Below are 24268 nucleotides of genomic sequence, written 5' to 3'. Positions count from 1 at the left end.
TATTCCTTTTAACTGTGTCATTACATGGGACTAAGGCTCTTGCTTGACTCCAGTTAATAGGATGGTCTAAATCTCTCATATGTACAAATAATGCATTCGATATTTGCCAGTTCTCACAGAATATTGATGTTGCTTAAGACGCTGTGAAAGAGATTTGCCAGTCTGTCCGTAATAGATTTTATCACACTTTTTGCAAGGAATTTCATATATGCAGCCTGGAAGATCTTTAGGAGAATTTTTGATTACTAAACTCTTGACATTTAATATTACTGAAAAACAACATTTATGTTAAAAAGCTTAAAAAAAATTCTAGGAATATCTAAAAACCTTTCATCAAAATAAGGTAATTTAGAATGTTATGCTTACTAAATTCAAGTTTGTCATTAGTTGAGTAAAATGTTTTTCTAGCTCTTTTCCATGCCACATCTACAAAAGTCCTTGGGCATTTAAGTTTCAATGCAATATCATAAATAGTTTTAATTTCAGCGTCAATAAACTGCGGGCTACAGACACGTAAAGCCCTTAGGAACATCCCAGAAAAAACAGAGAATTTAACATTTTGAGGTGTGATTGGAGTAGTAATGAACAAAAGAGGCATATTAGTTGATTTTCGAAAGACTGAAAAGGTGAAATTTCAAATATAATTTTCTATGGACAGTTACATCAAGAAAATTCAAATTACAATTTCTTTCTTCCTCTACAGTAAATTTTATAGAAGGGACTAAATTATTGAGATTATTAAGGAATTCCTGGAGTTTTTCGTGAACTGGCCAAATACAGAAGATATCATCCACGTATCTAAACCAAATAACTTTTTGGGGTAAAATTCTTGGTAAGAGTTTTGTCTCAAAAAATTCCATGTAAATATTGCTAAGGACAGGAGATAAGGGATTACCCATGGCCATGCCAAAACTTTTGTACAAAAAAATTCCCCATTGAAACAAAATTTACTATCTTTGCACATAACCTTATGAGACTAATGAGATTTTCTACACTTAAGGGAATGTCATGACGCTCTAATTCCTCTTCCTATCAGACCAATCATTAGTTCAGTGGGCTCAGTTTCGTATAATTAATCTAAATGGCTTGTAAAAATTCTTACTCCTTTGGTAGGAAATATTTCTAACACGAATGTTAAAAACAAGTTGATTGATTTTATAAACAAATTGAATAGTTTAAATTTGAATTATGATTTTAATATGGTTAGTTTTGATGTTGTCTCTTTATTTACAAAAGTGCCTGTAGATGACTTACTTGAATATTTGGAAGAGGAATTAGAGCGTCATGACATTCCCTTAAGTGTAGAAATCTCATTAGGTCTCATAAGGTTATGTATCAAAGATAGTAAATTTTGTTTCAATGGGGAATTTTTTGTACAAAAGTTTGGCATGGCCATGGGTAATCTGTTTTTGTCTAGTTCTTACCCATTAAGTTGGATAGCAGCAAAGATGCATACAATATTCAAACGAGGAAGTAGGGCTTCTCCGGGTAATTACAGAGGCATTAATGTAATTAATAGTATAGCTAAGATTTACGATATGGTCCTATGTGCTCGTCTTAGTCAGTGGTTTAAAGCCGTTGTAGAGAGCAAGCAGGAAGTCAGGCGGGGGAGGGGATGGTGTAGAGCAAATAGTAACTCTGAGGCTATTGGTGGACGTAGCTAGGAGGAAGAAATGAAGCTTTTTGTAACCTTTGTTATTTTAGAAGAGCTTATGATTGTGTACCTAGACATAAAGTTATTTTCTGTGCTAAAACGAATGGGATGTGGGATGACTATGCTTTTAGCATTGGTGGCTGTATATCGTTGCACAAATAGCGTGATTGGTACCTCTCTCCTTGCTGCTACTGTTGGTGTGCGCCAAGGCTCACCTACCTCATGTATTTTATTTGTTTTATATGTAAATGACATGATACAAATGATAAAACGTGAATTGCCCTTTGGATGGTTTTCTTGCTTGGTTGCATATTATGATCATGATGGATTGACACTGTCCTCCTATCCACTACAAAGGATGGTATGGAACATAAAATAAGGATTTTGTATGAATTTTGTAATTCCTATGGGATGATTATTAATGACAGTAAAACTAAATTTCTGGGCTCAGCTCGTGTCGCTGCGCGAAATATTCTTTAATCTATTATTTCTATGGGTAAATGTACTAACACATACCAGATAAATAAATAAAGAAAAAGGTCAGTACAAACTGACTCGCTCACCCTCCAAGAGGGTGTCGGTATGAACACTATGGCGAGTGAGACCACTACCACGAGCCGCTTGCCAATAGAAATCTCCCACTACAAAATCCCCACAAGAGGGGAGCCGACCCACAGAGTGGGCAGCAACTACTACTACTCCATCCCATGCTGCCGACTGCTGCGCCTCTGGTGGACATCCTTTTCAGTTAGCGCACACTGTATACACGTGCCCTTTTTTGCTCTGTGTTTTGTGCCCTTATTTTTTGGATTTACTCATCATGGAGCGTGCAGCCATCGCAGCAGCTAAGTTAAGTACTCAATGTTATGCTATTTGGTTTTTCCGTCCTTGAGTCAGTATTTGCCGTTTTTTTAGGTATAAATACGAACTCTAGGTCGGAAGCCATGGCAGCATGGTTCTGCTCGTGGCGGGTTCGTCTTGGTCTTCCATACCCAGGAACCTTCCCTTACTTTAGTACGCTCTATTTTTAGTCATCCTATTTGTTTTAGGGTACAGTCTACGCGGTTTATGTCATGCATGCATGTCTTTTTACCTTACGTAGGCTTTCCTTCTATCCAGACCCTAGCCACGGCTCTTAGTATCGGCCTCCGGCTAGCTTTGAGTGGTAGACTTTCTTTCGGGTTAGTCGTACACTCCTGGATTTTTTCTCCTACTATTTTGTTTTCTTTCTTTCAATGTTTTATTTAATTTATTATGTTTTTGTTAGTGTAGGCGTCTGGCTTCATCTAGCCTAGGTTATGGGCCCATAGGGCCCATGCGCTACCGCTCTTCAGTTCGGGTTGCTTCTTATAGCTTCTCTCTGATCAGCCGGTTGTTGTATTCTAGGCCTTATCGTTCATTGTTTTGTTGTTACCGCCCCGTGGTCACTACGTGATCAACGGAGCAGCCAGACGCCTGTCCAGTCATCTTCCCTCCTCCCTGCTCTCCCATAGGGCCGGGGGAGGGTTGGTCTGCCCACGCTCGCTCCGCATACCCGAGCCTGCCTCCCTCTCCCCCCAGGCGGAGGGAGTAGAGGGACGGGACAGACCCAGACTGGACTCGACCTCTCCAGTTCTCGGTCCGGCCGGATGGCTAGTGGGGGGGGGGACTGGCCTTTCCCCCCCTCCTCGTCGCTTCTCCGTCGCTCCGTTGCTAGCGCGAGTCTGTGTGCCCTCTCGCCCTTTCCCACCTTACTGGGGCTCCTTTTCTACCGGAGCTCCGGCATCCAAGTGGAAAGGTGCTAGTTCACCCCGCAGGGTGGACTGAGGCATACAGTTGGTCTCTACTAACCCCTCCGTCGCGCTGAGTCGCGACGCTCCGCCACGCACTGGATTAGTCCGGTACGTTCGATTTTTATAGGTTTAAGAATTAGTTTATGTTAAACTAAGTAAGTTTATCTTAAGCTACCTTAAACCATCCCCCCTCCCTTGTCTGCCTCACCGGATCTCTCCGGGGTTATAGCCTATTCAGGCGGTAAGGGAGGGGTTATGCCCAAATTTTTTCCGAGCTCCGGCATGCAGCGGAGTTCTTCTGTCCTTTAGCCTGTAAGTGATAGCCTTTAAGATGCTCATGTGTCTTTTCACTTACAGACCACCAACTGTGAGCATCCGGGATGCGCCGCCACGCTTCAAGACCCCTGTGGATCATGAAGTTTGCCGGTCCCATGCTCCATGCGCGACTCCGCACGGGACTCCTCCAAGTCTGGTATCACGAGACATGCACCATCTGTTATGATCTGGTGAGCCAGCTCTTAGACGGGGTAAGTATTTCCAACTCCGTTAGCCAGTCCCTACTTCGTTTATAGTTCTTAGGTTTAAAAAATTCTAATCTTTCTTAAACTTAAGATAAAAAATACAGGGGATTTCGCATCCCTATAATTTTAAGTTAAGCTTTTAATTTAGTTTAGTTTTAGTTTTAAGTTTAATCTTAAAAAACTAATAAAATACCCTCTCTTCCAGGCTCCGGCTGTGAAGGACACCGCACTGGCAACCCTGCGGGCCTGGGTCGGCGGTTTTGGGAAGAACGCCGCCAAGGGTATGCCCTACATTCTCGAGAAGAGGTTGGCGGTCCTGATCTTCCCCGGAGGCAAGTCAACGGGGCTAACGTCGACCCAGGCAGAGCGGCCCCCGACTATTGCGTTCATCCAACAACAGCTCGCTGCCTCGTTGACGGATCCAGGCCAGGACATCTCTCGGAAGTCGCGACATTAGATCTTAACATTGAACCCATGGTAGGTGTAGACGACCTGTTGGTCGAGGTGAGTACGTTGGACGCCCAAGGGATGCCTTGGGTGCCACTGGATCTTCTACCCCTGCAAACTCTCCATCCTTCCAAGGCTTTACAGGTACAGAACTTTATACTTCTCCTGATGCTTCGTTAGACCTAAGGTCAAAGGACAAGCAGTAAAAAACCTGACTAAGACGTCGTCGTCGTCTAAAAAGACGGCTCGTCGGCGTCATCATCATCTCGTAAGTCTCCGGCAAAAAATAAAAACCCCGGAGCAGAGAGGTCTAAAGCTTCCGGGTCCGGCCTCCCAAATCCTCTAGGAGTAGATCCTCCAGGGAGAGATCACACACTCCAGCGGAGTCAAACCGTTCCACTACCTTTGGTTCCGGTTTCAGAGCCACCCGTCCACCTCCGCAGCAGCTCCGGCTTGGATCCCAACGCTGGCCTGTTGCAACAAGTGGGCGATCTGGTGGGGTCTCTAAAAACCAGTATGGAACAGATGTTCTCCCGGTTGTCTGATAGGATCAGCTCCCAGGACAACATTATCGCCGGACTGAGCCAAGCTCCGCTAGCTTCTCCCCCACCCTTCAGCACAGGGGGAGCGCAATTGCCTCCGTATGACTCTCTACCTCCGTTCAGTATGGAACAATCCTTGGAGTAGTAGCGTCATACGCCCCCTTCCAGGACGGGCTTATTTTCTATCCCGGAATGTGGAACTCGGAGGATTGAAGACTTCGAGTTCTACCCGGAAGACCTTCAGCCTCCGTTCATCGGCTACGCCAGGCTCACCGCCTCTGCCATGACTCGAGACGATAAAGTACCTAAAGAGACAGTCCTCTATTCACGAGACCAGGCTCAAAGAGAATGGTCAGGTGTTTAGAGGGACAGGACTGTTCGAAAACACGAAAAAATACAGCCGTTTAAGAGTTCCTTTCACAATCTTTACAATGGAAGAGAGTTTTACTCCGCTCCCTTTCTTGACAAAGATTGCTACGGTTACCATTCCAGCAGCCCAGAAGGGGGATTCGTTGCCTCAGCTGAAAGAAGCGGACCCTACGTCTCCTTTACTTCCCTTCAGCCGGTGAGTTGGGGGAAGATATGCCCAACACTTTTTTCTGCGGCAAACTCAAACCAGACTGTGCTATGGAGCAGTTTGGTGAGAAGCTGCCTAGACTTCCAGATAGCCTCATTCAGGCAGAATTTGATGCCAAGTCTAGGTTGGCCAGGTCTATCAATACCATGGCCATGACCGAGGTGGCTACCATTTCCTATGGTTCTGAGCCCACTTTTTAAGCTGATCACCAAGTCACTGACTCAAACGGTGCAGTCTGATATGTTCGAGTTCGCCACGGCTAGAACAAACTGTAGGAAAACATGTCCTCCAAGAAGCAACGATTCGGCATGAACCGAATAAGTTGCTTGCATCGAACATCTGGGGAGCAGACCTCTTCCCAGATGCGATGGTTGAAGGAGGTCCAGGCAGAGGCTACAAGGCTTAACCAAAGCCTTAAAGATCGTTGGGGTCTTACGGCCAAGAGACGCCAAGATCAAGTTGTCAGAGGTAAGGCTCAGAAGAAACCCAGACGTTTCCAGCCTTACCAAAAGAAACAGCCACACTTTTACCCAGCCGGTTCCAGCTGTCCCGTTGGTGCAAGCAGCCCCCAACCTTCTACCTCCAAGGCTCAATCGCAGCCTATCTATGTCATTTCCCCCCAGCCTCAACCCTCCACCTCTTACGCTCTCTCCCCAGCCTTCAATCAAGTCTTCGAGGGCCAGGCTTCCCAGAAGTATGACCGCTCGGGTAAGGGAGGCAGAGGTAAGCGATCCTTTCGTCAGAGAGGATCGGGAGGGTCCTTTAATAGAGGAAAGCATTTCAGGGGAGGCCGCGGAGGCTACCAACACCAATGAGGACTTTCAGGTAGGAGGGAGGCTGTTTCACTTCCGCCACCGGTGGAATTTCAGCAAGTGGGCGCAAAGCATTGTGTCAAAAGGCCTGGGTTGGAGTTGGGTAGCGAACCCGCCCCCATCCAGACCTTTCCGCCAAACTTCCATCCAAAGAATTGACGGAGTATGCGGAGGACCTCCTTCAGAAAGGAGCTATAGCGAGAGTCAACAGGTTTAAAGTTTCAAGGGCGCTTGTTCAGCGTTCCAAAGAAAGGCTCACAAAAAAAAAGGGAAGGTAATCTTAGACTTGTCCCGCTTAAAACTTAGCCATTCGCTGCGACAAGTTCAAGATGCTCACGATCTCGCAGGTACGGACCTTACTCCCCGTGGGGCCGTCACCACCTCTATCGATCTTACAGACGCTACTATCATTCCCTATTGCAAGGCACTTCCGTCCGTATCTGGGCTTCAAGATAGGAGATCAGGCATTCTCCTTCAAGGTAGTTCCTTTCGGGCTCAACGTAGCACCCAGGGTGTTCACGAAAGTTGGCGGATAAGTTGGTAGTTCAACAACTAAGATCGCAAGGGGTTATGGTAGTAGCGGTATTCTCGACGATTGGTTAATCTGGGCGTCCAACAGTCGAGGAATGCCACAAAGCACAAAACACTGAAAGTGATTCAGTTCCTGGAATATCTAGGCTTCAAGATAAAAAGGAGGGACCCAAGTCAAGACTCACTCCAGAGTCAAACTTTCAGTGGCTGGGCATTCAATGGAATTCTATCCTCCCATACTCTGTCGATTCCATCAGCCAAGAGGAAAGAAAATACGAAGTCAGTAAAGCAATTTCTGAGTCACAAAACTTGCGTCAAGAAGAACCCAGGAAAGGATCCTGGGTTCACTCCAGTTTTGCATCAGTGACAAACATCTTGATGAAGCCAAACTGAAAGACCTAACCAGAATCTGGCGCTCACGAGCAAATGTCAGGTCCAGGGACAAATTATCCTCAGTCCCTCAGATTCTACGGAATCGACTACGCCCGTGGGCAAAAGTCAAGAACTTATCGATATCAGTGCCCCTTCAGTTTCCTCCTCCGGGGATTACCATCCACACAGACGCTTCGTTAAGCGGTTGGGGAGGATATTCTCAGTTCAAGAAAGTTCAGGGAACTTGGTCACCTCAGTTCCGTCAGTTCCACATAAACGTACTGGAAGCAATGGCAGTGTTCTTGACCCTAAAAAGGTACGTCCGCCGAAGTACTCCCACATAAAGCTAGTCTTAGACAGCGCAGTGGTAGTCCATTGTATAAAACAGGGGAGGCTCCAAAGCACGTCATCTAAATCATGTCATGGTAGCCATCTTCTCCCTGGCGGACAAGTTCAGTTGGCACCTCTCCTCCACCCATATAGCTGGAGTGAGAAACGTCATAGCAGATGCTCATATCCCGAATCAGTACCTCTAGAGTTGGATAATGGCACTGGACAGCAGTTCGTTCCAATGGATTCTTCAGAGAGTTCCAGGCCTTCAAGTGGATCTCTTCGCATCCCAAGCGAACCACAAACTCCCATGTTATGTGGCCCCCAACCTGGACCCTCTGGCCTATGCCACGGACGCCCTGGGGCCCTAGACTGGAACAACTGGGAGAAGATTTATGTCTTCTCTCCAGTGAATCTTCTCATGAAGGTACTGAACAAACTCAGGACATTCAAGGGTCAAGTGGGGCTCTAGTAGCCCCAGACTGGCCGAAGAGCAATTTGGTACCCTCTAAATTCTGGAACTGGGTCTTCGTCCTCTTCGAATTCCCAGTCCCAGGCTCTCCCAGTCAGTGCAAACGAAGACTGTGTTCGCTTCCTCAGGAATTCTCAAAACCACTAACTTTATGGATTTCATGAAGTTTGCAGCGAAAAACGAGATGCGAATATTGACCCTCAAAATATTCTCTTCTTGGAATCTGATAAAAGGGATTCAACTTTGAGATAGTATGACGCGGCTGTCAAAAAGTTAGCAACCTTCCTGAGAGAATCAGATATTAGAATCATGACAATCAATTCAGCTATATCCTTTTTCAGATCTTTATTTGAAAAAGGCTTAGCAGCTAGCACCATTACGACAAAACAAGTCAGCCTTGAAAAAGATTTTTCAAGTTGGTTTCAACATAGACTTGACAGACTCCTACTTCTCGTCCTATTCCCAAGGCTTGTGCTAGACTTAGACCTTCTGTAAGGCCTACGTCAGTATCATGGTTCTTAAATGATGTTCTAAAGCTGGCTTCAGAAACTGATAATGACACATGTTCATTTATAATGCTCTTAAGAAAAACTCTATTTTTATTAAGCTTGGCCTCAGGAGCTAGAATTTCAGAACTGTCGGCATTATCCAGAGATCCGGATCATATTCATTTCTTCCCTTTACAGGGGAGGGGAAGTGCTACTTTCTCCGGAACGTAGTTTATAGCAAAGAATGAAGATCCTTTGATGAGGTGGGAACCATGGAAGGTTGTACCCCTTCCACAAGATATATCTCTTTGCCCAGTATCGACCTTTACGAGCCTTTCTGTCCAGGACCTCCTCATCCTCATCGGGTCCTCTCTTTAAGAGAGAAAAAGGTGGTACTTTATCTATTAAAGGCATCAGGCAGCAGATCCTGTACTTTATTAAGCAAGCCAATCCTGACTCTTTCCCAAAAGCACATGATGTCAGGGCAGTAGCCACCTCAATTAACTATTTCCAACATATGAATTTCGATGAGTTGGAAAAAATATACTGGATGGAAATCGCCGACAGTATTTAAGCGTCATTACTTAAAGTCCTTGGAAGCTCTGAAATTTTCAGCAGTTGCGGCGGGTAACATAGTTTCCCCCGACTCTGCTTAATCTTTAGTAGAAGATCCCAGTCCTCCTTTCTTTCTACCTGTCTCACCCAACAGTTTGTCTATGCCTGTCAGGTTCATCTACGTTTACCTTGGGTTCTTAGCTAGCTCTTTATGGTGATTATTGGGGTGGGTGTCCCTTATTTTTTTGCTAGGGGCACTCACAATCGATTGTATGTATTGATCTCTTTGATGTGATCCCCTTATTTTTATGCTAGGGGATACATCTTATTTACAATGGTTACGGGTTTTGTATATTAAGTCATATACATTCCCTTCATATATTATTATTATTGAAGTTTGTTCTTTTCAAGTTATTGTTATAATTGCTTTTGAGTTCTTTGTACATATCTATACACAGATACTGCTTTTAACATATATTCCATGTAAGCCCTGTATATATGTAAAAATTAAGTTAATTTTAAGAAATATTATTAGCATTAAGTTTAATTTAAGTAATATTTCTAATTTTGTATCATTGTGTATATGTATATTTATTAGCAATTATATTCCTTCTTTTATGTTATCTTTTATTTGAGACCCCTTTTTGTTTAGTTGAATTTTCTTTACAATCTTGTGCTATTTCTCTGGTAACGATTTCGCCGCAGTCGACACGAGCTTGAGGCCCAGAAAAGGGATTTTGACGTAAGGAAAAATCTATTTCTGGGCGATTGGCTCGTGTCGCCAGCGAAATCCCGCCCTACCCATCCCATCGCTCAAGATTGTCTGCTAACTTCAGGATGGCCACCAAGAGGCGCAGCAGTCGGCAGCATGGGATGGAGTAGTAGTAGTTGCTGCCCACTCTGTGGGTCGGCTCCCCTCTTGTGGGGATTTTGTAGTGGGAGATTTCTATTGGCAAGCGGCTCGTGGTAGTGGTCTCACTCGCCATAGTGTTCATACCGACACCCTCTTTGGAGGGTGAGCGAGTCAGTTGTACTGACCTTTTTCTTTATTTATTTATTCTCTGGTATGTGTTAGTACATTTACCCTAGAAATAATAGATTAAAGGATATTTCGCTGGCGACACGAGCCAATCGCCCAGAAATAGATTTTTCCTTACGTCAAAATCCCTTTTATGGTGATTAATGGTACTAGGGAAGACAAGGAACCCATAATATGTAATTCTGATGTGATTAGTTACTGTAATCAGTACATTTATCTAGGCAGTCCTTTTACGGATGATGGTTCTCCCACAACAGCTATCAAGCAGCATGCAATAAGTAAAATGTGTCATACTCTGAAATTTATTTCATCTATAAGTAGAAACAATGATGTGCCATTTTTAGTTAAGAAGAAAATTTTTGATGCTGCTATTATGTCAACTATATTATATTCATGTGAGTCATGGCTAAATGGTGATATTAAACCCATCGAAAAGCAATATAAATGGTGATAATTAACAACTTTTGGGGTGGGGGCAGAAAAACTACTAATAATGACGTATGTATGGTAGAACTGGGACTTCCGCCGATGAGGGCATTAATCAAATCGAGGCAAAGAAGATTCTTCAAAAAGATGTGGCTTGAAAGGAATAATATGGATGATGACCCTTTAATTCACGCCATGCGAATAGTGATGAACTATAATGACTGTTTCGTCGAGGTATATACGAAACCTTATCTCTGATAATACTGATGATATTGAGGAAGGAAAATGTGAACTGCAATTAAGGCTCAGAAAACTCCAATTCAAAAATAGGATTGTGTTCTATAAAAACTGTTAACCCAGATTTAGTCGTTCATGACATTTATACAAACCAATTAAGACTTAATGAAATAGAACGTGTATCATGGACAAGAATGCGGTTGAGTGCTCATTCATTGGCAGTTGAGACAGGTCGGTGGAACAGAAGAGGTAGGGGCCGTCTGCCGATGGATGAGAGGTTGTGTTCATGCGGTGAGGTCCAGACAGAGACTCATGTCATTGAAAATTGTCCTCTTTCGTTACAGATCAGGCAGACGTATAACGTTACCACAGCTTTAGACTTGCTAGTAACCAGAACCGATTATGATGTAGTATGTAAAATTGTACATAAGCTTCTTTCCTTGTATTGAATGTAACACGTTATTATAATGTGTAAAATATAATTACAGGAACTTGTTGAAGGCGTATGGTTAAATTGGTTTTGTTTTAGTACAATATATGTGTAATAGAAATTCATTTAGTTTGTATAAGAGATTGTACAAAATCTACTGTACTTAATTTTGTAATTTGGACCAAATACTCTTTTGTAAAATTCATATTATTTTGTATTGTGGTCAATAAAAATATCTATATCTATCTATCTATCTATACATCATGAAAAAAGAAATTCAGACATTAAGGGTGACCGAGCGTATCACATTTGGAGAGGCAAAAGAGAGTGTTGAGTCAGTACATTAGACCAGGAATATCCTTTTCCAGTGTTGCTGCCAACCAAAGAAGAAATATCAATGTCACCAAAACTAATGTTAATAAAAAACCAGTTACGACTTGTACCCGTGCCTCTTTGGAGGCGGCGCCAGTGATTGCTGGCGCTCTTGCCTCTTCAGAGGCTGCGCCAGTGACTCCTGGCGCTCCTGCCTCTTCGGAGGCAGTGCCAGTGACTCCTGGTGCTCCTGCCTCTTCGGAGGCAGTGCCAATAATTCCTGGCACCCCTGCCTCTTCGGAGGCAGTGCCAGTTGATTCTGGCACTCCCGCCTCTTTGGAGGCAGTGCCAGTGGTTTCTGGCACTTCTGCTTCTATGGAAGCAGAACCAGGGATTTCTGGGACTCCTGCCTCTCTGGAGGCTGTGCCGGGTGTACCTAGCACTTCCACCTCACTGTACCAGCTTTAAATGGTGCTTCTGATCCATCACACCCCTCCTCAGGCAGCATCAGCTTTGTCTGGTGTTCCTGAGACCGATAACCCTCTGAAAAGGAAGGCAGCCATAAATAATCGGTCTCCTTCCAGAAATAAGGAGAAAGTCAGTAAGCTGAAAGCTCTTAAAAGGGGCTCTAATTTAACAGCCTCTAAAGGGAAGTAAATTCATTCATTTCCTACAGTGGAACTGTCAGGGATTAAGAGCTAAATGGGAAGAATTAAGGTTGCTCATATCAGAAGTGACTCTTGTTTGTATAGCTCTGCAAGAGACAATGATTGGTAATAATATGTGCCCCAGCCCACGAGAGTATACATCCTATCACTCCACCTATAATTTGAATATTGGAAGCCATGGTGATGTCGCTTTGTATGTTCGAAATGACACCCCACAAAATCCTATCAGTATCCAATCAGCATTGCAAGTGATAGGTGTGCAGATCCATTTGCAAAGAAAATATACAATATGCTCTCTTTATCTACCACCTAATGACGCCTTCCCCATCAATGAATTTAAATCTCTTATTCAACAGTTACCACACCCTTTTGTTATTTTGGGAGATATGAATAGCAGAAATCCTCTTTGGGGTGACATCATCACCAATCAAAGAGGAAGGTGCTTAGGTTCCATCATAGAAGATGAAAATGTTGGGATCCTCAACTTTGGGGAATCTACGCATTTTCATGTTCAAACAGGCACGTTATCAGCAATTGATTTATCTATATGTAGTGATGACTGTCTTATTGACTTTAATTGGAGAACTATAAATGATAGTTTGTTCATGAAACTTACCTGACAGATATATATATACCTGTATTCTCCGAAGTCCGGCAGAATTTCAAAACTCCCGGCACACGCAGTGGGCGGCCAGGTGGTTAGTACCCATTCCCGCCGCTGGGAGGCAGATATTAGGAACTATTCCCATTTTCTATTCAGATTTTTCTCTGTCGCCGGTAGTGTAAACACCTGTTTCCATTACCTCCGCCTAGGATTTTGAAAACTTCTTTTTGCCTTGAGTATCCTGATTGACTTTTGGTTTTTTGGACTGGGTTGTTGGCTTGGCATACGCGATAGTGGTTTGATTTGGATTTTGGCTTTGACTTTTCTTTAATACGATGTCTGGATCTAGTTCTACTAGTTTCAGGGTGTGTGGTGTGCAAGAATGTAAGGTGAGGCTACCGAAGCTTTCGGTAGACCCTCACTCTGTGTGCACGAAATGTAGAGGTCATGTATGTTTGTTGAACGATAGATGCATCGAGTGTGAGGAATTGACAAATCTTGAGTGGAAGGCGTATGATTCTTATATAAGAAAGCTTGAGCGCAATAGAATCAGGAGGTCTTCCTCCAGGAGTGCTTCTGTGAGTAGAAGTCAGGGTAATATTGTATCACCATCGACCCCCCTGTAGATTTCATTGAACCTAACCCTGTAGTGTTGCCTTTGGGCAATCAGGAGGTGTCTACAGAAGGAAATGTGCTCTCTACGATAATGGAGTCCATTCGTGCCCTGGAGTTAAAAGTGCTCGCGCTGCAATCGGATGTGTTGAAGTGCAATGAAAGTGTTGGTGCATCTAGTGTTGTGGAGGGAGCATCAGATCGGTCCCATAATGCCTCCAGGTCTAGACCTCTGTCGGACTCCCAGGACTTAGGGAGTGGGCAAGTCAAAAGCCGAAGGAGGGTTACGGGAACTAAAAACCGGTCTGACGTCCCTTCGGCAGAATCTGTGGACGCGTCCCAGGCTGCCAAGGATCGTGCGCGGGCACGAGGCCTTAAAGAATGTTTCTCATCCTCCGAGGCGTCCTCCCCTCACCGGAGCTGGAGCTCTCGGAGAGCCTCTCGCAAGGAGAGCGGCAGGGGCGCAAGATGTCGCACAGGCGGCCGTCGTCCTTGTCGCCCTCTTAAGAAAGGTTTTAGAGAAGAGGACGCTTCACGTCCTTCTTATCAACCTTCTTTTTATTCGTCACCTGAATATTTTGAAGCCTTCCCACCACAGAAAAGGACCAAGACTTCATCGGAGGAGGACGCTTTTGAGCACCCAAGTCGCTATAAATTTGCTCCTGAGACGAAGGAGAGGGCATCCCCTCGCCCGTCTTCCTCTCACAGGATTAGTCTTTCTCCTGATCAAGAATTTTCTCCGTCAAGGGAGATATTGATGGATATGCAGAAACAGTTGGCGTCCTATTTTGCGAAGAGAGAGACAGAACCCTGTCGGCGGAGGAAGGACTGGTGGCTGCCTGTCAAGAGAACCAGGCAGTCCCCGGCTCCTTCTCCTCGTTCTTCGGCCTCTTCGTCACCTTCTAGCAGCCGACTCATTCGAGAACGTGAAAGCGTTCCTTATGAGAGAGCGTCTAGGAGAGACGAGCATGACAAAGACGTGAGTTGTCGCACAGGCGGCCGGCGTCTTTGTCAAGAGGTCGTGAACGTCCAGAAATCTCCGATTGACGATCATCATTCTAAGTTTTCTTCTCGTGCACCTCAAGATCAGAGCAAGGCTCATCAAGATCAAGAGCCTCGTAAGGACGTCTCTGAATACGCACGACACGCTCGACGTCCTGCACAATTAGTCGTTAAGGAAGATAATGTGAAAGAAACTCGACGTCCTGCTTTGCGTGACATTAATCAGGACGCTTTTGAAGAAGCTTCCAACGACATTCGACATCCTGCTCGTCGAAGCGCTCGCCAGGACGCTTGTGAAGACGCTTCACAGGACGCTCGGCGTCTTACACATCGGGACGCTCTCCAGGACACTCAGGAGGACGCCTTGGAAGAATATATTAGTCCGAAGCGTCATGATGTTCCACAGGATGTTACCTTCCAAGATCTTAAAGTGTCGAAGTTAGCGGTGAAACAGAAACGGATTGGTACTTCTAACCCTACTTCAGACAGAGGCACCCTCTTACGAACAGGGCCTCAAGGATTAATAACATCACGGTCTTTGAAGGACGCTGCTGTTAAAGAAAGAGAATCGTCTAGTGATTCGTGTCCTGCGGACGATGAAGAGCCAACAACGTCATCCGCCTCGGATTATAAGACGTTGACTCACCTTCTGAAAAACTTGTTCCCGGATAAGTTTCAGGCACCGGTTCCTTGCTCTCCGCCTTCTCAGTTGGCCTCATCGAAGACCAGGAAAGCACCTGGCTTCGTGAAAATGGCCACTTCGCTCTCTGTGAAGAGAGCATTTAAAAGAATCCAAGATTGGATGGACTCAAGAAAGGCGAAAGGCAACACTTCCTTTGCTCTTCCTCCATCGAGACTAAGCGGGAGAGCAGGAATCTGGTACGAAACGGGAGAAGAAGCGGGATTGAAAGCTCCGTCTTCCTCCCAAGGCAATTTCGCTAACTTGGTTGACGCTCCGAGGAGGTCGTACCTTTCATCAGCAAAAGTTTCCTGGACCATGTCGGAAATGGATCACCATCTGAAAGGCATCTTCAGGACCTTAGAAGTATTTAACTTCCTGGATTGGTGCTTGGGGGCCCTGGACTTACAATCCAAAAGTCCAGACTCGATTTCTTTGGAGGAATTATCCAGCGTCTTAGCGTGTATGGATAGAGCAGTAAGGGATGGCTCTGATGAACTGGCATCCCATTTCGCTACTGGACTACTAAAGAAGAGAGCTCTGCACTGCAGTTTTGCGGCGAAATCAGTGTCTCCTGCGCAAAAGGCAGAATTGTTGTTCGCCCCTTTTTCGACACATCTTTTCCCGCAGTCCATGATTAAGGATCTGTCAGTTAACCTGCAAGAAAAGGCGACACAGGACCTCTTGACACAGTCTTCCAGACGTCCTACAGCCCAGGCTTCTACTTCAGCCGCACAAGCCCCCAAGAAGAAATTTAAGCCCTTTCGTGGAGCTCCTTCCTCGAGAGCTTTTCCTCGAGGAAGGGGGTTCTCTAGAGGCAAGGTCTCCTCAAAGAACAAGGGAAAAAAATGATATTGTTATTGTACAATAAAGTTTCATACATACTTATCGCGAATTTCGCGGCACACGCTACAGGTAGGTCAGGTGATCTACTGGCCTGCCGCTGGGTGGCAGGAATAGGAACCATTACCGTTCTAGAACCAGATTTTCTCTTCCACCTGTCTCCTGAGGGGAGGCTGGGTGGGCCATTTAATCGTATATATCTGCCAGGTAAGTATGTATGAAACTTTATTGTACAATAACAATATCATTTTCATACATTCAACTTCCCTGTCAGATATATACTTAGCTGATTGGCACCTTTGGCGGAGGGTAAGAGACAGCTAATTACTGATTAGACAGGTAAACAACTATACGGTTGGTAGGGTAAAAGTAAAAAAATCAAAAATATCCTGGTTCCTACCTGTTTTGGCGGAAGATTTCATAGCTACTGCTTAGAAGTCTGCTTCGCCTCAAGAGCCTCAGCGAGGGTGTGACCTATGGCTGAGAGCTCTTGTGAGGACTGTCAATGGGGTCTTATCCACTTACTCGACAGAACCTGATGGTAATTGTCAATGGGGTCCTATCCACTTACATGACAATATACCTATGCCTAATGGCATAACAAAGGAGTACAACACTGATCCCGATCACCCGATCCTAACCGTGGATTAGTACTAAGATTGAAAGGAGTTATCCCCAACCACCTTTCAAACAACCTTAAAATTCAACACCAAACTATTTTGAAATTAAAATTATACAAAAATTAAAGAAAAATTAAGGATCAGTCTTATCTCCTTCACCCAGCACTGTATCCGCTGATACATACGGACCCAGAGAGAAGCATTTCTCGTATGTTACTCTTACATCTTTTAAGTAATGGGAGGCAAACACCGAGTTGCACCTCCAGTACGTAGCTGCTAAGATGTTTTTCATCGACATGTTCTTGTTGAACGATATCGATGTAGCAATCGCACGTACCTCGTGCGCTTTAACTCTCAATGCTGCAAATGATTCACTTTTACATTTCATGTGTGCCTCACTTATCACATTTCTGACAGAAAAGGCTAAGGCATTTTTGGACATTGGTCTCTTCGGGTCCTTAACCGCACACCAGAGACTGACTGCAACCTTGCAACTGTTTCTTTTTCTGCAGGTAAAATTTCAAGGATCTAACAGGACATAATGATCTTTCAATTTCCTTTCCCACAAGTTGAGAAAGCCCTTTAACTTCAAAACTCCTGGGCCAAGGTCTTGAAGGATTTTCATTCTTTGCTAAAAACAAAGGCCAGAAAGATACCACTGCCGAGTCTCCCTTAAAGCCCACTCTCGAGTCTAGAGCCTGCAATTCGCTTACTCTTTTTGCAGTAGCGAGAGCCATTAGAAAAATACACTTCCTCGTAATGTCTCTGAAGGATGCTTGATTAGGAGGCTCGAACTTCTCTGATGTGAGGTATTTAAGAACCACGTCTAGGTTCCAGCTAGGGGTAAGTGAAGTCTTTGATTTTGACGTCTCAAATGATCGAATCAAATCATTAAGGTCTTTGTTATCCTCTATGTTCAGGCCCCTGTTCCTGAACACAGCAGATAACATGCTCCTATAGCCCTTTATAGTGGATACTGCTAATTGAGATTCCTCTCTCAAATATAGCAGGAAATCGGCAATTTCGGTCACAGAGGTATCGGAGGACAGCTTCTTCGCCTTGCACCATCTACGGAAGACTTCCCACTTCGATTGGTAGATCCGCATGGTAGAGGATCTTCTTGCTCTCGCAATTGCTTTTGCAGCTTTGCGAGAAAAGCCTCTCGCTCTGACCAATCTTTCGATAGTCGAAAGGCAGTCAGGGCGAGAGCGTGGATGTTTTTGTGATACTTCTCGAAGTGGGGTTGTCTGAGCAGATCTGTCCTTTCGGGAAGAGATCTGGGGAAGTCCACCGTCCATTCCAGTACCTCTGTGAACCATTCTCGAGCGGGCCAAAAGGGAGCGATTAACGTCATCCTCGTTCCTTCCGAGGACACGAACTTCCTTATCACCTCCCCCAGTATCTTGAATGGGGGAAAAGCATATGCATCTATGCCCATCCAATCCATGAGCAGGGCATCGACTGCTAGGGCTCTGGGATCCTCCCCCAACGAGCAGAAGTTTTCCATCCTTCTGGAGAGGAACGTCGCAAACAGATCTACTTGAGGTTTCCCCCATAGAGACCACAGTTTCTGACAGACTTCTGAATGAAGGGTCCATTCTGTTGGAAGGACCTGGTTCTTCCTGCTCAATCTGTCTGCCCTTATATTTCTCCCTCCTTGAACGAATCTCGTCAAGAGTACTGTCTTTCATTCCTCCGCCCAGATTAATAGATCCCTTGCCAGCTCATAAAGGGAGAAAGAGTGTGTCCCCCCCTGCTTTCTTATATATGCCAGAGCCGTGGTGTTGTCCGAGTTGACCTGGACCACCAAGCCTCTGACCTCGTCCTCGAAATGTCTCAGAGCCAAATGAATGGCTATAAGCTCTTTCGCATTTATATGCCAGGGCATCTGTTCTTTCGTCCAGATGCCTGACACTTCCTTTGTCCCTAGTGTCGCTCCCCATCCTGTTTCCAAGGCGTCGGAGAACAACACTAGGCGAGGGTTCTGCAGAGACAAGGACACTCCCTCGTTCTTTTTCAGAGGTTCTAACCACCATCGCACGTGGTTCTTGATGCTTTCCTGTAGAGGAAAGGAATCTGCCAGTTCTCCTGCCTTCCTGTTCCACATTCTCCTCAGGTAGAACTGCAGGGGTCTCATGTGCAGCCTCCCTAGAGAAACGAACTGCTCTAGCGACGAAAGGGTGCCCAGAAGACTGAGCCATTCCCTCGCTGAGCTTCATTCTTTCTCTAGGAAGGCCGAGATTTTTTCCAATCCTCTCATAATTCTTTCTTGGGATGGAAATGCTCGAAAACCCCAAGAATCCATCCAAATCCCCAGATAGACAATGTCCTGGCTGGGGATCGTCTGCGACTTCTTGAGGTTCACGAGCAATCCTAGAGATTTGACTAGATCCAGAGTTATCTCCAAGTCCTCCAAACACTGCTGTCTTGACTGCGCTCTTATGAGCCAGTCGTCCAAGTAAAGTGATATTCTCACTCCCTTCAGATGTAGCCATCTTGCTACGTTCCTCATCAACGCCGTAAACACCTGAGGAGCTGTCGAGAGGCCGAAGCACAAAGCCCTGAATTGGTAAATCCTTCCCTGCACCATGAATCGAAGATATTTTCTCGATGAAGGATGCAGGGGGACGTGAAAGTAAGCGTCCTGAAGGTCGAGGGAGACCATCTAATCTCCTGGATGCAGAGCCGCAAGGACCGAGTTGGAAGTCTCCATGGAGAACTTTGTCTTCTCCACGAAGCGGTTTAATGCACTCACGTCCAGCACAGGCCTCCACCCTCCCGAAGCTTTTGGCACTAAGAAGAGGCGATTGTAAAAGCTGTACTAACCCTAACAGGGAATCTCTTTTTGCAGGATCTTTGTACCTCGCTGACAGCTCCCTCGGTGTCATCGTCAATGGAGGTCTGTCTCTGAAGGGGATGAGATATCCTTTCTTGAGCACTTCCAGAGACCAAGAATCTATTTGCCTCGAGGCCCACGCTTCTGAAAATTTCAGTAGCCTGGCCCCTACTGGTGCTTGGAGGACTGGTATCTCATTTGGGATTCTTTTTCGGGACTCTAATGGAAGACCTTCCTCTTCTTTCCACTCCTCTCTTCCTAGGGGCTCGGCCTGAAGAGCTCCCTCGAAAGGGCTGCTGGGCACTTCTTGGCTCCCTCTTCGTGGCAGGAACAGCTGGTCTTGACTTTTTTGCTGATTGGACAAGCAAGTCTTGTGTTGCCTTCTCAGTCAGCGTGTGGGAAATATCCCTCACTAACTGAGAAGGGAACAACTGTTTAGACAGAGTGGAGTATAAGAGAGACGCCCTCTGGACTGGAGAGACTGCTTTAGTCAGAAATTAACTAAAGACAGCCCTCTTCTTCAGAATTCCTGCCCCAAAAAGGGATGCCACTTCCGCTGATCCATCTTGCACCGCCTTATCCATGCAGGCGAGCACACTATGCAGGACTTCGGGTTCTAAGAAATCAGGGTCTTGTGTCTTCTTGGCCAAAGCCCCAAGGGACCAGTCTAGGAAGTTAAAAACTTCCAAGACATGGAATACTCCCTTGAGGAGATGGTCCATTTCCGACATAGTCCAGTTCGTCTTAGCCGATGGAAGCGCGTGTCTTCTTGCGGAGTCCACCAAGGTCGAGAAGTCTGCGTCTGCTGAAGAGGGAAGAGCAAGTCCCATTGCTTCCCCCGTGTTGTACCAAATCCCTCTCCTTCCCGATAGTCTGGAAGGGGGACAGGTAAACACAGTCTTCCCCGCCTCCTCCTTGGATTTAAGCCAATTTCCGAAAGCCTGCAAAGCCCTCTTCATTGAGATGGTAGGCTGCATCTTCAAAAAAGAGGAAGACTTTGAAGTCTTCGTACTTGAAAATAAAGACCGAGGAGAAGGAGGGGCAGCAGGACTCAGAGACTCTCCGAATTCTTTCAATAAGAGGGCTGTCAAGGTCTTATAGTCCGAAAGACCTGCCCCCTTATTTTCTTCCAAGTCCGAAACATCTTCCAATTCTTGAGGAGTGACATTTGGAGAAGAGTGCGCAACCGGAGGAGGACTCCTCTCTAAGCAAGGTGAAGGGCTCATAGCAACATCGACTCTAACCTGACAAGGGCTACGGCCGCCTGTGCAACATCTTGAGTCCCTGCCAGGCGAAGGCCGATATTGCCCTTTGCCTTTAGTTACACTAAGACTTTCCTGATAAGGATGACGGCCGCCTGTGCGACAACTCCCGTCCCTATCAGGAGAAGGTCTTGAATGTTTCAAACCTCTCGCAGAATCAGGCACATCCTGACAAGGGCTACGGCCGCCTGTGCGACATCTAGAGACCCTGTCAGGCGAAAACTGATCCTGCAAAAAGTCCCAAAGAGGAGCCTCTCGGTCCGCTTCTAACTCCCTGTCCGATGAAGATCCTGGTTCATGGAGCCTGGCGCCTGGCTCCTGGCTCCTGGCGCCTGGTTGACGCCTGGCGCCTGGAGGGCGTATCCATCCTGGACAGTCTATCATGGCTGAAAGGTGGTTCAGGCGCCGGCGCCCCGAATGCGCCTCAGGCGCCAGGCGCCCCGAATGCGCCTCAGGCGCCAGGCGCCTGGCAGGAGTCTCAGGCGCTTTGCACCTAGTAGGAGTTTCAGGCGCCTCCTGTGCCTTTTTATATTTATGTACTTTAGAATCCTCCCGCCTCGTAGGCGTTTTGCGCCTGGCTGGCGCCAGACTCCTGGCAGGCGCCTCGTCCGAGCTGTCAGAGACTTCCACCGGACGGGATCTTTTAACTGGAAGGAATCGATCCTTTCTCCTGGGAGGATCCTTCTTCAAAACTCCCACCAACGAAGATATCTGCTGCTGCATTTGTCTCAGGATCTTAGTAGCTGCGTCTTCTCTTTCCACTTCCGATCTAGGGGAAGGAGGATCTGATGAAAATACCTCCTTGCTCTTCTTTTCCGGAGGATATTCTTCCGGGAACTCTTCCGGGCTGGAGTCCAAAGCTGCCGACTTCCAAGATCTTTTAGAAGGTCTCGACAGCTTGTCCGAACTCCATCCTTTCTTTGAAGAAGAATCGGATGAAGAAAAACACTGTTTTAGGATGCCCTTCCAACGGCTATCCTTGGCAGTCTGGGACGCAACTACAGAATCTGCCGAGGGGACGCCTGACCGGTGGGGATTCTCTGAAACCTCCCTGCGGCTTTCAACATTCCTTCTCCTCTGGGCTTGGGAGCTTGGAAGAGGTCTAGACCTGGAAGCGAGACAGAGCCGATCAGACGCACCCTCCACTTCACTGGGAACACTTTCACTTTGCTTACCTTCCAAATCCTTTAACTTACGCTCCATCTTCAAAAGGGAAGCTTTCAGATTTGCAATTTCCGATGTTGAACTTGCAGAGTTGGATAATTGAGAAGGTAAAGCTGTATGGGAGGAAGAAATTACATTAGAGATAGGCAACAGACTACTAACTGGCTCGTTAGAGACCGACCTACTCAAACTCTTGGAAGAGGCTTTTCTAGCCCTATCCCTTTCCAATTTTCTTAAATAAGAGTTAAGAATCTTCCATTCCTCCTCATTTAAATTCTTACATTCTTCACATGTATTCAATTGTGAGCATTCATTCCCTCTACATTTCTTACAAGTAGTGTGAGGGTCTACCGAAGCTTTCGGTAGTCTCACATTACAACTTTCCTCCACACACACTCTGAACGAAAACGAAGAATCAGACATTCTGAGAAAAATCCAAATCCAAATTCAAAAAACAGTCCACAAAAGCGTATGCCAGGCCAGAGATCCAATACGTCACCAAAATATCAGTCTAGAAGATCAACGGCGATGAAACACGAAAGTCAAAGTCAGGAGGAACTAGCAACGATGTTACTAGCACCGGCGACAGAGAAAATCTGGTTCTAGAACGGTAATGGTTCCTATTCCTGCCACCCAGCGGCAGGCCGGTAGATCACCTGACCTACCTGTAGCGTGTGCCGCGAAATTCGAATTTCTGTCGGGGACAACGGAGTCTATAGCTAAGTATATATCTGACAGGGAAGTTGAATGTATGAAATTGTATTTTTCTCAATCAAAACATGTCCCTCAATGCTAACTTTCCTCTTTTAATGTCTTTCTGGTCATTGCAAATTCGGCCCTATACCTTCTTATGGTGCGAAAACAGAGGCCCAGGGACCGAAACGATTGCGTCACCCTACGGCGATAATCAGGCAGTAAAACATCTTCATATATCCAAAAAGTACATGAATAGCTGATAATCTGCATGAATAACTGGTAAACTGTTCTGCAAGAAAGTTGAGTAAAGCAATTATTTACAATAGGTACAAAAGCCAAGATGTGATGACATCATAATACAGGACTTAAACGAACGTTCTAATTCCAAAAAATAATTACATAAATTTGAGTCAGAATCGCGTTACTTTTTCAATAACAAATATTTTCAAATTAATCATCATAAATATGTAAAATATTGATGTTTTACTATTTATTTAAAAAATATCGAAGTGCACGCTTCGTCGTCTGCTTCTACCAAAACAGTTGTTTACTAACAAACAAGCTGGTAAGTTTCCGTGTTCCGATTGTTGTGATGAAAGTGCCCCAGCGTCTGTGGGTGCAAGTGGTGTGCGGATTTATCACAGGAAATGGGAAGTTTATTGACACAAGCGACTCCGTAAACATCGAGATGGCGTCAATCTTCTAAATATTCCGAGTTGTAAGTAAAAATGTTGAACGCGTTTAGGTGAGATTTGGACTGCCGTGTACACCCTTTTCACTACCCTCTGTTTAAATCTTAAAATTTGGCCTTAATTTCTAACTGGAAAAAATACTTACTTCGAAAGGAGAGTAGAGGTTTTTAGCTCCGTTTACCACCAACAACAAGTCGCGACTGATGCCCATCTCCGGTGTCAGGACGCGTTATAATGTACTTTTTTGGGGGTTGTACACACTGATCGTACATGGTCCACCCCTGTACCATGCGGTTTTTTACTCTAGGTCTTGAGCTCCTGCTATCACCACCAACAACTCATGACTGATGACCATCTCCGGTGTCAGGACGTGTTAAAGTACTTTATCGGAGGGTGGCCAAAAACGCAGTAGTCGGTGAGTTGGCCAGTCCAGTCGGTTGTATACCTTTTAAAGGTTGAAACTGAATTTTACATCACCTAGTACTAGCTACCCCAATACTTCGAAACTCCATTGCCTAACCTGAAACTCTCAGTGGAACTTCCTCTGGCGTATATCCTAGAGAGATTTTCCAGCGTGAAATTCTCGATGTAGCGGCGACTGAAGCCATCCAATGATATCACCAATATTAGGTGGCGGCCGCCCTTATCACTTCCTGTAACAGTCTTGGGTTTGTCTGCTACAGATAAACAGACTTTGTGTAATACAATAGTTAAGAGCACAAAATACAACCAATTCAACGCCATAATGTTTCAAATGACAACATTCAGTTATGCTAATTTATCAAAATTAACTAGGATTGTCTTCACTACTTGCACACACCGTTCGATTAACAGTTTGACAGCTGGCACCTGCGTCCGCAGCTACTCCAGGCCAACTGTGACACCTGTGTCTGTGTATACAGCACTGTTCACTACAGATCTTACGTGAAACCTATTATCTATGAAAGGGAAAGTGGCGTAGCCTTCGGTATGTTTAAGACACGTATGTTCATAATTAAGTTTAAATATTCATTAATATGTAACGTACTATAGATTGTACTATTTCTTGTTATATTCATAGTATTCATACAAGC

The 24268-nt window shown here is 45.3% G+C and overlaps 1 protein-coding gene across 2 annotated transcripts in view; it reads right to left on the bottom strand.

The window, feature by feature from the left end:
• LOC135224584 (ectonucleotide pyrophosphatase/phosphodiesterase family member 5-like) overlaps nt 1-24068 on the bottom strand; it is a 204837-nt gene extending 180769 nt beyond the window's left edge. For both annotated transcript variants that reach the window (XM_064263714.1, XM_064263715.1), the window contains exon 1: nt 23716-24068. In XM_064263714.1, the coding sequence (XP_064119784.1) occupies nt 23716-23939 (224 nt within the window). In that variant the 5' untranslated portion in view covers nt 23940-24068. The remainder of the gene's footprint in view (nt 1-23715) is intronic.
• Between the last annotated feature and the right edge of the window lie 200 nt (nt 24069-24268).

The sequence above is a fragment of the Macrobrachium nipponense genome, chromosome 12 (assembly GCF_015104395.2).
Source record: "Macrobrachium nipponense isolate FS-2020 chromosome 12, ASM1510439v2, whole genome shotgun sequence".
Taxonomy (NCBI): domain Eukaryota; kingdom Metazoa; phylum Arthropoda; class Malacostraca; order Decapoda; family Palaemonidae; genus Macrobrachium; species Macrobrachium nipponense.
The sequence above is the reverse complement of the archived record's forward strand: the minus strand, read 5'-3'. Positions and strand labels throughout refer to the sequence as shown.